This window comes from Rhincodon typus, chromosome 25 (assembly GCF_021869965.1).
Source record: "Rhincodon typus isolate 14 chromosome 25, sRhiTyp1.1, whole genome shotgun sequence".
NCBI lineage: Eukaryota > Metazoa > Chordata > Chondrichthyes > Orectolobiformes > Rhincodontidae > Rhincodon > Rhincodon typus.
The window spans coordinates 11,735,598-11,749,552 of record NC_063356.1 but is presented as its reverse complement, the minus strand read 5'-3'; the positions used below and the strand labels follow the sequence as shown (position 1 = coordinate 11,749,552).

At 41.0% G+C, this 13,955-nt stretch overlaps 1 protein-coding gene across 1 annotated transcript in view; it reads left to right on the top strand.

Moving 5' to 3' along the window:
* pm20d1.1 (peptidase M20 domain containing 1, tandem duplicate 1) overlaps nt 1–13,955 on the top strand; it is a 64,914-nt gene that overhangs the window by 31,023 nt on the left and 19,936 nt on the right. The window contains exons 6-7 of the mRNA XM_048611931.1: nt 3,354–3,429; nt 12,542–12,603. Coding sequence (XP_048467888.1) covers nt 3,354–3,429; nt 12,542–12,603 — 138 coding nt within the window. The remainder of the gene's footprint in view (nt 1–3,353; nt 3,430–12,541; nt 12,604–13,955) is intronic.

Below are 13,955 nucleotides of genomic sequence, written 5' to 3'. Positions count from 1 at the left end.
AGGATCCTGCTCCTCTGATGCTGCTTGGCCTGCTGTGTTCATCCAGCTCTACACCTTGTTATCTTTCTTCTTCAGATGCCAATGGTTTTTCTGGACACATTCAGCTCCCTCTGTTCATAGTAAGAGGAGAATGATTGATGTTTTAAATGAAGACTGTTCTCAAGGCACCTTAATCTCTTGAACTATTTCTTTTTGGTCTCAATGCAGTTTATCATCTCTTTGACTTAAATTGCAAAAATCCCGAAAGCATATGTTGGTCACTCCTAAGCTCGATTTCTCCAGCATCCAATTCGCTCACTTTCTAACCTCTGACTACCACTTTCCACAAGGCTCACATCTGTCCAGACCTGTCAAGAGTTTAGAAGAGGGGGAATCTTATTGAGATGCATAAAATTCTGACAGGACTGGATGCTTGGATGACGTTTAACAACTTGACAATTTCAAAATAACAATTGAGTTTAACAATTTTAGAACGTGCCCAGCCTTCTCTGTGTCAGTTATTACTCCCCACCACCATCACACCTCGAGGTCTTGTCTTGCCTGGGTTGCTCCCTGCACAGCCAACCCCGTTTCAACCACTTACACTTCCCATTTATTACCAGCATTTATATCTCTCTCAGCATCTCTCTCTCTTTGTTTGCCTATACCTTTGATCTCTCTCTGTTTTTGTCGCTCTTTCTCTTTATTTTCCCCGTTTAAGGTAACAGTGAGCTGTTAACTTGCACAGGGAGTTATGGATGGACTGTAAATGCTGGCCCAGCCATTGATACCTACATTCCCTGAAATAATAAACAAAAACTTAAAATATGTAACAAAAACTGAAATTGCTGGAAAAGCTCACCAGGTCTGGTGACATCCATTTTTGTTTCTGATTCCAGTATGCACAGTTCTTTCAGTTTTTACTTAAAATATATAGTTTTATAATTTTTAAGTTGTCCTCCTGCACTCAGCCCTCTGTCATGTCTCCTCTCGTAACCCAGATGCGCAGAGCACAGCATGTTTCTCCCTTTTTACAATTCCTTTCCTATCCTTGTGGATAGGTGTGACCCTCTGTCCTGTTTTTATTGCAATTACCTTCCTCAGATGGAAACCCCAGCAGTAGGACTTCAAGCAAAGATGAAAAAACAGCTTTTTAGAAATGCATCATTTCCACACATCAGTCCCAGGTTAAATGGAAAACTGAACATAAGTGAACTTATGTGGGCAGAAAAGATAATCAGTTTGACAATGGGATTTTGTCCTAATTTGATCCCCTTACTTGAGGAGGGATGTCGTTGTGTTAGAAGCAGCTCAGAGATGGTTCACAAAATTAATTCCAGAGATATCTTATGAAGACAGACTGAGCAGTTTAAGCATATACTCTCTGGAGTTTAGAAGAATGAGATATGATATGCTGAAGGGATTGACAAGGGCGATGTAGAGAGGATGTTTCCTCATATGGGACGATCTAGAACAAGAGGTTATAGTTACAGGCTAGGGGTAGCAATTTTAAAACTTCTCTCAAAAGTTCGTGAATTCAGTACCACAGAGTGAGGTGGATGCTGGAACATTGTCTGTCCCCTCCTTAAATTTACTCAAATTTTTAAGGAGAGATGAATTATAGAGTTATGGGACACAGGCAAGAAAGTGGAGTTGAGGTCCAAATAAGATTAGCCATGATTGTTTTGAGTGACAGAGCAGGTTCGAGGGGCTGAATGGCCTACACCTAATTCTTGTGTTCTTATCTGCTCTTACAGGTGGATGTAGAAACTAACATGACAGTTTTGAAGAGGATAAGGGAGTTAGTTATAAGTGTCTTGGTTCATACTTACCCTTCTCTGAATGTCACAAAAATGTATTATCTGGTCATTTCCACATTGCTGCTTGTGGGAGCTTGCTGTGCATAAATTGCTGACCACATTTCTCCCTGACAATAGTGTCAACACTTTATAAACTCTCCATTAGCTATAAAGCACTTTGGAATGCCCAGTAACTCTGTAGGTGTGATGTAAATGTAAGTGTTGTCTTTTTCCACATACGTTTTGGCAATCTTTCAAATGCACCCAGAGTCACTCAGCTCGCCTCCTGCCCACCTATATTCCTGGGTCAATCTATCTTGCATGACCAGCTTTGAGTCAATTAGGAAGTATTCATGTTGGAATCGCTCGAATCATTTGCTCTGCTTGATGTTGCCTATGATACACAGCATTGAAAATAAACAGATGCCCACAACCCAACAGTGGGGAGAACCCACATCTGAGAATCAAAGGACAGAAAGGAAATGAAAGCCTGCTCATGGGAAGAAAGAAAGAGTCTGCATTGAAGTAACAAAAGACAACTTTACCACCCAAACACAAGTCACAGTCTTTGCTCATTGCTTAAATTCATTGAATGGGGAAAGAAGTCTTTTATCTTGGAGTTTCTGTCTGCTATTTAGCTACTTTGTTGGTCGTGATATATTAGTGCCGTGAAAGACACATTACCTACCTTCTCTTACATCATTGTATAGATGTGGGTGGTGACGGAATTTGGCACCGTTCACACACTCATTAACTTATTTACTCAAATTGCATTTTGGATCTACAGTATTATTACACAAACAATACTACAAGTCGCCCACCGTTTGAATGGCAAAAAGAAATGGTTGGTGTGTACAGCATCATTCACAACTACAGAATGTCTGAAGCATTCCAAGCAAATCAAATACTTTTGAAATGTTGTTACCATAGCAATGCAGGAAACTCAGTGGCCAAATTGTACACTGCAAGCTCCCCACAAACGGCAATGTGTCAATGATGAGAAAATCTGTTTCTGTAGAATTGATTCTGGGCTAAGGATATGGGGGAAATGTCCTCTACACTCTTCCAAACACTGCCACGGGATCTTTTAGATCTTAGGATTGTGGAAAGCGTTGTGATTTAAAATCAGATCCAAAAGACAGCTCTTATGACTGCGCAACATCCCTTCTGTATTGCACTATCGTGTCAGCCTTGACTTTCAGACTTCAACCCTGCACTGAGCTTTGAGCCTGCAGTTTCCTGGCTTGGAAGCCACTAGTCTTTGAAGCACGGCTCAAACGCATCGCAAAAACTCCAACAAAGTCCATAAAATGTACATAGCTAACCCAAGATTTAATTTTACTCAATGCTTAAGACCCTGCATTGAATAAGACAACAATGTAATTAGTGGTAAACGCTTGGACACCCCAACAATTGAATTAAAGAAAAATTGACCAATGACCAACAGACCTTCTGTATTCAGAATTACAAGACCAAAGATTTTGAGCCATGGGACATTCTAAGAAGCAAAAGGTCCACCAATAATTATAATGGCACTTTGTAATAATGCCTAAACCTATTTTTCTGTATTTCTAGACTGGAAAAGAACCCAATGCCCAGAATGTTTGGGCAAGGACCAGAACGTGGATTGTTTGAACATCTGAGTCCTCAGGTATGATTTTCTCTGCAGGAAATGTTGATCATGTGTGATAGAGGGACAATTCTATTGTGCTTCAAACAGGAACACTTCCGTGTTTATTTCAATTGACAATGTAATTTAAATACAGTTGTCAAGGAGCTGCATTTTTAGGAGGTGATTTTTTATTTTCTTTTTGTTTTCACAAGAGGAATTACAGCAGATACCATCATTTGTCCTGATGTTTGCAGATCGAGGCACCATTATCTTGAAGTTACCACTGTTTGACCTATTGCAGTAACTTGATAAAAGCCAATAACTAATTCTCACAGGTGAACTTTGTGCTTTGGTCCAAATACTAGTTGTTGCATGTTAGATTTGTCAGACTGCCTTACCTGTGCTTAGCTCTGCAATTAGGCTGAGTCAGATAGCTGGAGTGAAAGGATGCTCATGTAGTTTATCAACACCAACATTAAACAGTGAACCCAAATGGCCAGCATCTATGCTACATATTCTACATATTGCTATGTATGGGTTCTCCCCCAGAAATCTCAATCCTGTTTTGATAGCCGGTAACTGGCCTAAGGCAGCCGAACAAATCTGTTATATCATTGTCCATATAATATATATTTGGAGGTGCAGTCAAAAGATTTTTGATCCTATGTTGTTTTGTATAGCGTGACTTATTGTGAAAATCAGGATGTTAGTTTCTAGCATCATTTGTAAATACTTAACTAGTAAATAAACTTGATAATTTAGTTTTGGACTGAATCCTGCCTGACAACCTTATTAGAATTCTTTGAGCAGGATGGATAAGGAGGAAGCAGTTGGTATATATTTGGAATTTCAGAAGGCTTTCTATAAGGTACCACACATTAGGCTACTTAATAACATAGGAGCATGTGGTGTTGGATATAATATATCAGCATGGACAGAGGATTGGCTAATACAGTAGAAGAAAGAGTTATGATAACGGGAGCATTTCCAGGATGACTGCTTTAACTAGTGGAGTGCCACAGGGATCAGTACTGGGCCACAATTATTTGAAATATCTATTAATGACTTGGATGAGAGAAGTGAATGTACTATCACCAGGTTTGCAGATGACACAGGCAAATATGGACTGATTAAGCAAGTGAGCAAAAAATAGGCAGGTGGAATATAATGTTGGAAAACGTGAGGTTATGCACTTTAGTGTGAAGAATAGAGAAATGGAATATTATTTAAATGGCGAAAGACTGCAGAGAGCTGCAGCATAGAGGAATGTAAGGGTCCTGGTGAATGCTAGCTTTTTGTGACTCATACAAATTAAGTGTGTAATGGGCAAGGTAATGTAAAGTTGGCCTTTGTTTTAAAGGGATATCTTAAAGCGATATCTTCTGGACAACTTCCTCACAGGGTGAGCTTCTGACTTCATTCATGCCATCGTAGAGATGAAGACAAAAATAAAGCAAAGGCTCAGTTGCCACAAGCTTAAGACCGTAAGAAATAGGAAAAACAATAGGTCACTCAGCCTCTTGAGCTTGCTCTGCCATTCAATAGGATCATGGCTGATCCGACATTCCTCATGTCCACTTCCCTGTCCTTTCCCTGTAACCCTTGATTCCAAGATTGATCAAGAATCTATCTCAACCTTAAATATACACAAGAACTCTGCCCCCACAGCTCTCTGTACCAAGGAGTTCCAAAGACTCTCAACTCTCTGAGAAAATGATGTGGAGGTGCCGGTGTTGGACGGGGGTGGGCAAGGTCAGAAATCCCACGACACCAGCTTATAGTCCAACAGGTTTATTTGAAAACACAAGCTTTCAGAGCCACACTCCTCCTTCAGTGTTAGTGAGAGAGTTAGTGTCAGACACAGAATTTAGAAAGTTCAAACGGTCACACCACTGATGAGGTTGTATTAAACAAACCTAAGTGTTTTTATTGCTAAAGTAGGAATTTATAAAATACCACATTGGCTGACTGTCTATAATAAATTGTGTGCATTTTGAATGTACCTGCAAATACAATTTCACCCCATAGATTCATGTTTGTGTGTGTATGTATGTGTGTGTGCGTGTGCGTGTGTACTTTAGCAATAAAACCAGTCTGACTCCAAACCCAAACACAAACAGATTCTAAACAAGGCCTCACACCTAACATGCATTGCCTGACCTAAAATGTCACCTCTTCTTTACACAGAAAACCTTTAGTTCTGTCAGGGCAGTGACTTGAAAAGAATTCAGAGATTTACGTATACATATTAATCAATTAAAACCTTCTAACTGATTAAAGATTTAACAGCATCTTAGGTTTGTTTAATTCATCCTCATCAGTGGTGTGACTCTTTGATCTTTTACTTATAAATTCTGTGTCTGATGTTACCTCTCTCACTACCACCAGAAGAAGGAGTGAGGTTCCGAAAGCTTGTGTTTTCAAATAAACCTTTTGGACTATAACCCGTTGTCGTGTGATTTCTGACGTTGTCTCTGAGAAGAAATTCTTCCTCATCTCAGTCTGAAATTGGTATTCTTTTATCCCAAATCTATGCCGTCCGGTCCTAGTCCCATCGGGAAAAATCCTCTCAGCATTTACCCTGTCGAGTGCCTTAAGAATCCTGCATGTTTCACTGAGATCACCTCATTCTTCTTAACACCAGTGAGTAGAATCACAAACTGTTTAGCCTTTGCTGGTAAGACAATTCTCCATACCAGCGATCATCCTTATGAAACTTCTCTGAACTGCCTCCAATGAAATATCTTTCCTTAAATAAGGGACCAGATGTGATCTCAAAATCTCCCCATCCCCAGCCTTATCCCATGTCCAACCCTCCCTCTCATTCCCGCCTCCTTGACCTGACAAAACCTCTCTATCTTCTTTCTCACCTGTCCGCCCCACCTTTCCCACTGACCAATCTCCACTACCCCCTACCTGCATCCACCTATTGCCATCACACCTACCTTCCCCCAGCCCCACCCCCTCATTTATTTCTGAGCTCCCTTCCCCCTCCCCAGTCCTGATGAAGGTGCAAACCCAAAACATTGACTTTCCTGCTTCTCTGATGCTGCCTGATTTGCTGTGTTCCTCCAGCTCCACACTGTATTGACTCTGACTCCAGCACCTGCAGTTCTTGCTATCTCCGTGATCTCACCAGCACCTTGTACAGTTGCATTAAGATTTGCTACTCTTGTATTCCAAATCGTTGAAATAAGGGCCAATATTTTGTTAACCTTCCTGAATACCTGCTGCGCCTGTGTGCTAGCTTTCCATGTTTCACGCAGAAGTACCCCAAGCCCCTTTGTGTTACAACTTTCTGCAGATTTTTTCTTCATTTAAGCTTGTGGATTTTTAATTTGTAGGGTTACGGGGAAAAGGCAAGAAAGCAGAGTTGAAGATTATCAGATCAGTCAAGATTTCATAGAAAGGCAGAACAGACTTGATGGGCCCAATGGCCAACATTGGCACTTATGTCCACTACCATTACCACTACTTTCCCAACCTATTTGTCTACACTAATATAATACAACAAAAAGTGGATGCTGGAAAGAGGCAGTGACAGCCTTAGTGGATTGTTAATCCAGAGACCCAGCTAATGACCCGAGTTAATCCCGCTGACCCTGGGGACCCAGGTTCAAATCTCACCATAACAGAATTTGAATTCAATAAAAATCTGGAATTAAGAGTCTAATGATGATCATTAATCCATTGTTGATTGTCAGAAAAACCAATTCGTCTCACTAATGTCCTTTAGGGAAGGAAACTGCTGTGTTTACCTAGTCTGAAATGCATGTGACTCTTTGGTTGACTCTTTACTGCCATCAGGCAATTAGGGATAGGCAATAAATGCTGGCCTAGCTGGTGATGCCCTCATCCCATGAATGAATAAAAGAAGAAACTAAAACACAAATTGCTGGAGAATTGTTAGGTCTGTATACGTTAATTCTGCCTTCTCTCCACAGAGGCTGCCAGACCTGTTGAATATCTGCAATGATTTGTTTCTATTTGTCTACAAATTACTTTATCTGTGCTATAAAAAGAGAAAAAAAAACACTGTTGATGTGGTTTCTGCTCACATACTAATGTGGGCTGGAATTTCAACAGAATATCTTCTAATCTCGATCACAATTTTGAAAGTCAGGGAAGGAAAGTGGTATTTTTTCAATGGCTGACTTTTCCACCAAGCATTCAAATAACATCCACAAAATACCACAGAAGGGTCTAGGCCCGAAACGTCAGCCTTTCTGCTCCTATGATGCTGCTTGGCCTGCTGTGTTCGTCCAGCCCTGCACCTTGTTGTCATAGAAATTCCAATGGTAGTTTTCTTCTCGTCCATAATGTTTGCCTTGATTCTGACTCTCAGCATCATAGATTTTATACTTCAGTCATGCAATGAAAGATCAGAGCTATTTGCAGTTTTGAAGCACAGTACGTAGAACTCCCTTCTGAAAAAAAAATCCTTTCATTGTTGCACTATGCAGCTGCATGAGGAATCAGCTGGTTTGCATTAGAATAAAATGACCAACAGAAACAAGATGAAATTCAATGCAGTGTTTCAGGATTAAGTTGCTGAACTTTCTGTCTGTTCGTTCTTATTTTTCTGAAAACTCATATGTTGCAAATTTCTGAAAAATGCTTCCTGCATTACTGTTGAGTTTAAGTTCGCAGTACATATATGTTTCAAACTGGGTTACATGAAGATCAAGAGTAGTACTTCCATGAACTGCACCCTTCGTGTTTTAATGAAATTGTTTTTTTTTCTTTTACGGAAATATGCTACTTACATCTGGGCACCAAATGCTGTCTGTATCCATACAATCCACTTTTTTAATGAATAGTTATAAGAAATAGTTATGTAAACTCTGTTGCATTAGTGATCAGTAATAGTCGGTTAGGTAGGTTTTTCAGCCCGGTATGTGCAGACCTTGTAACTAGAAACTAAGTATGGCCTGGAAATAAATGATGCAGATATATTTAGTGAAATATGAAATTAGAATCATAGACATTTACTGCAGGAAAGGAAGCCATTTGACCCATTGTCTCCACTATGGCTGACAAAGAGCTATTGTTATGGTCAGTCCTGGGGCAAGTTTCCCCAGTTTGTTACAGTTTGCAGACAGGACACCCCAAATCATTAAGACCCTGGGTGAGGGTGGTGCACTGGCTCCCCTTCTTCATTCATCCACTCTTTTGATTGGTTGTATCAAGGTTAATTTAAAACGTTTGGGATACCTTTCTCTCACATCAAATGAATGCATGCTTTAAATGGAACCAACTGAAGCAGGCTCCCTTTAGTTAACAAAAGGATGAGTTTATTTGTTACTAACCACGAGAAGAAATAATAACGCAACATACACACAGATTAGGAATAAGGGGTGAGTCGGAAGAAAAAGACCAAGTTTAAAACAAAGATCAGTCTCTGAGCCATTCATGAAGAGTGGGCAGTAAAACAATGAATGTTACTGAAGTTGGTAATTGAACGGCCAATTTCATAATTCGTAGCCTTGTTGATTGAAATTCTCTAATCCTGCTTCCTTTCAATAGAGCCTGGCTGGCAGCACTTAGAATAACAGAAGGTCTTTCCCTTTCATTACCTGCAGTCCAACGGTGTTTAATGGCTGTCCTTGGCTTACTTGTCACTCAAAAATATGTCTAACTCAGTCTCGTAAATACACAGTGATCCAGCCTCCTCTGCTCCCTTGGGAATAGAATTCCAAGCCTCTCTAGCCACCTTCAAGAATTATGGGCATTCACTCCAAGGACCCTCCGTTCTTTTTTAAGGTGCATTTAGCTCATCAAGTCTATCATATCAGTGGTGGCTGAGTGGCCACATTCTCACTGTAAGTCTAGTAGTTGTGAGTTCTTAAAATCTATTCTAGAGCCTTTTGTAAGTAATCTCAGCGGACATTTCAGTGGAGTGCCACACCGTCTGTTCAATGAAACACAACTTATTCTGCTCTATGTTTGATTTTACACATTAGATGTACCTTTACCTTTTGTTTGGAGGAGGCATCAATGACCAGGGGGCATAGATTTAAAAGAAAGGGTGGGAGGTTTAAAGGAGATGAGGAAAACGTTTCACTTGGAGGGTGATGGGGATCTGGAACTCACTGCCTGTAAGGGTGGTAGAGGCAGAATCTGTCATAACATTTGAGAAATATTTAGATGTGCACTTACAATGCCAAGGCATACCAAGACTATGGGACAAGTGCTAGAAAATGGGATTAGAATAGTTAGGTGGTTGTTTTTTACCAGCCATGGACTCAGTGGGCCAAGAGGCCTTTTTGCGTGCTGTAGATCTCTGATTGTACAACTCTAATTATATAAACAAAATCTTCAGTTATACATTTTATATTTTAGTAGATTGAGTTACAAGCATTTCTAAATAATTACCAACTTGTGATTATTTTGACCTTCAATGATTCTGACTTTTTCTCATCATCCATTCGCCACAGTCCCAGCAGGAATGTTCAGGTTACCATCCCCCATGATTGGGTGAGTGGAGTTTTGAAATATTAATTTATCTTTAGTGGCATTCAGGCCCCCCTCCCCCTCTTGCTGATGAGTGTGACATTATCAATTGGGAGGGTCCAGAGTGTGGCAGACAAAACAAGGTGGGCGACAACTTCACATCAGACTAAGAGGTCACTCAAGGAGCAAGGAAGGAAACCCTCAACATTGTATAGCAGGCATATCAATTTCCCAGCCTTGTGATATGGTTTCTAGGAGGCTTGACAGCTCCAGAATGGTTCTCAATCTGGCTTGAGGTCATGACCCAGCTGTACCATATGGAGTCATTCCAAACTCTCCCTGTTTGCAGCATGGGACACTGAATTTAATGAGCTTCATTGCTTCAAGCTAAATTAAGATTGAAATTAGTTAATTACTAAACACATTTTGCTTGGACTTCTGTTGTAGTGATTGGAGCAAGGTCAGCCAGCTGGACATTATAGAATATGAGTTCCCTAATTGGGGCTGTTAATCTGGTCCAATGAGGGAGCCCTGGCTGACACATGAAAAGGGTGAGTGTCAGAGATAATGACACTCTGGTACGCGACTCTGTATGAGGTAGTACTAAAGTCAAGGACTGTTTGTGTGTGAATAAATGGTGACTTGGTGATGGGATACAGGCTCTGTGGAGCTACTTCATTTATTTTCTTGCAAGAGTCTTTCCTAGCTCCTTGATGGCCAATAATTGGCTCTGACTGTGAAATACCAGGTGCCTTTCAGCTGAACGAGGGTGTAAGGTTCTAAAGGCATTCTAGTGGTTTGCTTTTCAAATAGGGATATGAAACCTAGATCTGGAAGCTGTGATCCAAAGAATGAGTGTTGAAAACACATTACGCGTCATGTGCAGTCACAATGCATGCTGCCAAATTTCACTACACTTGTGTAACCATGACCCTAGCTTTTAAACCATGCATTACTTTTGTTTTTGAGATGTAAATGTTACCAGTGAGAGATTGCTCATGACTAATTTTCCTACAAAGACGGTGGTGGGGACGTTCCCAAACTGCTGTTCACAATGAAGTTTCACCATCTTAATCTTGCAGCAATGAAAGGTATATCTCCAAGCCAGACTGGTGTGTGAATTGAAGGGGAGTGTGGAGAGTGGAAAGCAATTACTTTCCTTGTCCTTCCAGGTAGGACGGGTCACAGGTTTTATTGATGTTTTCGAAGGAGCCATGGCAAGTTGCTGTAGCATATCTTTGTAGACAGTATGCATTGCAGCTATGGTGTGCCGTTGGTGGATAGAGTAAAAGGTTGAATCAGTGGATTAGGTGTCAATCAAGCTTTGTCTTGAAGTGTCAAGCTTTCAGGTGTTGTTGAAACCGCAGCTAGCCAGAGAACTGGAGAGTACCCCATTACAGTCTTGACTTGTGCATTGTTGGTCATGGAGAGACATTGGGGAGTCAAAAAGTGACTCTCTGATTGAAGAAAACTCAGCTCTTACGAGCTCTAGAAACCATGGGCTTAATGGCACTGATCTGGTTAAGTTCCTGGTCAATGGTGCACCCCAGGATGTTGATGGTGGAGAACATCAATAGCAATGTCATTAAGTATCAAAGGGTGGCAATTAACATTCTCTCTCATTGTTAAAATCTTCATCCCTGACACATTGAAACCAATTCTCATTTCATACAATGGCCAGCACTAATGACAAAAACACCGAGTGCAAGATATGGTCATTTAGTTGCTGACGATGTTACTGTGATGACGATGGGAGTGTGGTACAGATGGTTTTCATTTTTCTTCATAGCTATTGTTCCAACAGCAAAATTTAGCTTGTTTGATTGCGTGAATTTAGAATGCTACATTGTGCAGGGAAGCTGTAACATTCGGTGTAAACAGCCAATGCTGTGATAACTGTTAGGGTTTCCCAATTTTTAAAGCCAAGAGCAAGGCAGCTAGTAGCCATACACACAGTCTCCCAGCACACTTCCATCCTCATTCTTCACTTCCATTCTCCCAGATAACTGCCATTGAGTGTTGCAGTGCAGAAGCAGCTCCTTCATGATCGCCCAACCATTTCTCATCTTTACATGCATATCTGATCCAAACAGTCTTTGTGGAGACAAAGTCACGCCTTCAAATTGAGGATACCCTCCATCGTGTTGGTGTGACACAATCACCGTGCTAAATAGGACAGACTTTGAACAGATCTAGCAACTCGACACTGGGCATCCATGGGGCACTGTGGGCCATCAACAGCAGCAGAATTGTACTCCAATACAATCTGTAACCTCATGGCCCAGCATATCCCCGGCTCAACCATTACCATCAAGCCAGGAGCAGCACCTAGCATACCTAAAAAACCAGGTAAAGTCACCAGCTGGTGATCTCCAGCGAAACTGACCAGTTGTGTCACTCTAATGAGAGGGCAGCCCCATGGTTCTCTGGGATTATGGTGACTTTACCATTTCACATAATCATGAAAACCTGCAAATAAACAAACATTGTGCAAACGGGCGAGTGCCTTCAGATGTTTTATTACATCGAAGGAGCTCCGCAAGTGTGAATCTGTGGCTGTATGCGGGGGAAAGTACAAGGTTCGTGTGTTAGTGCCAGGGGCAGTTATGTGCTAGTGCACAAGGACAGATGGAACAATAAACTCTACTAACACTGGGAATTTTTGTCATCTTAAATGTCTTCCTTTCCTATCTTGCAGCTCCACTTTCCTCTGAACATGGTCATGGCCAACCTGTGGCTGTTTTCTCCGATTGTTAGCAGGTAGGTAATGACCAAAATGACACTAATTACTCTGTACATTTAATGATTGAGTTAGGGTCTTGTGGTGCAGTGGCAGTGTTCCTGTCTCTAAGCTAGGAGGTCTGGATCTAAATCCCACCTGCTCCAAATATGTATCAAAAAATGTCCATTAAAAAAGTCTGAAGGCAGGGATGACCAGATTATTTGCCCAAAGTGTACAATGGAGAAACAGGCCTTGCTCTGTAGCGCAGAAACAGGAGCAATTTCAAGAAGATGTGTACAAACAGCAACTGGAAAACGATGCAATTCAGACTCCAAGATGGGGAATGTGTGGAGTTTTGAGAAAAGACAAAACCAGGAACCTGCAACTCAGGAGGTCAATGTAAATTGTGGGAGCATTGAATGAAGTGTCTGAGGAGAGGTTGAAATGGTTATAGTCACCTGCTACGGGGAGGGGGGAGAGAGAGAGAGAGAGAGAAAGAGAGAGGACATGTAGTATGTCAAGTGATGGAGATGGGTGGCCAAGTAGTTAGAAGAGGAAGACCAGAGTAATGAAAGGATGCAGTGGTGAGAGATTTGAATGCTGTGGGATTGAGAAAGGAATGAGTGGTTGACAGGAAGAGACTGAGAAAGGTGATCAACCATCCCAAACAAAATGGGAGCAGCGCAAAGAAGGAAAGCAATAATCAGCCAATTGGCTCTGTCATAAATTCATACAGCACAGAAACAGACCCTTCAGTCCAAATGGTCCATGCTGACCACAATCCCAAACTAAACTAGTCCCACCTGCCTACGCTTAGCCCATATCCCTGCAAACATTTCTTATTCATGTACTTATCTAAATGTCTTTTAAACATTATGACTATCGATTCACGGTCAGTTTTACACTTCACAACAGTGTCCCTTTGAACAATGCTATCTAACCCTATCAACACAAGCTTCTATTCTTTTCTCATATATTTCCACTACCTGCATCAAAAATGCTGTTAAATTTCTACTTATTAATCTATTCCATTTGCATGAATTTGAGTGCCTTTTATATGTTTTTGTCTTGACAGTTAACTTCAAAAAAATTGCAAACCGCACTGTTTTGCAACTTTGGAGTCACATACAAGGACACAGACACAGATAGATACACACAGGCATAGACAAATACACGCAGACAGATACACACACAGCCCTGAAACAGTACTTGCATTAATGTTGCAAGAGCCACTCTGCAGGAGCACATCAAGAAATCTTTAACAGAAACACATAAACAGATATTAAGACGGGTGACCCAAAGCTCAGTTAAAGCATTAGATTTTAAAGAAGGATCGAAAAGGAGAGAGAGGTTGGGAGATGGCGAAGTTTAAAGTGTGAACTATAGATGC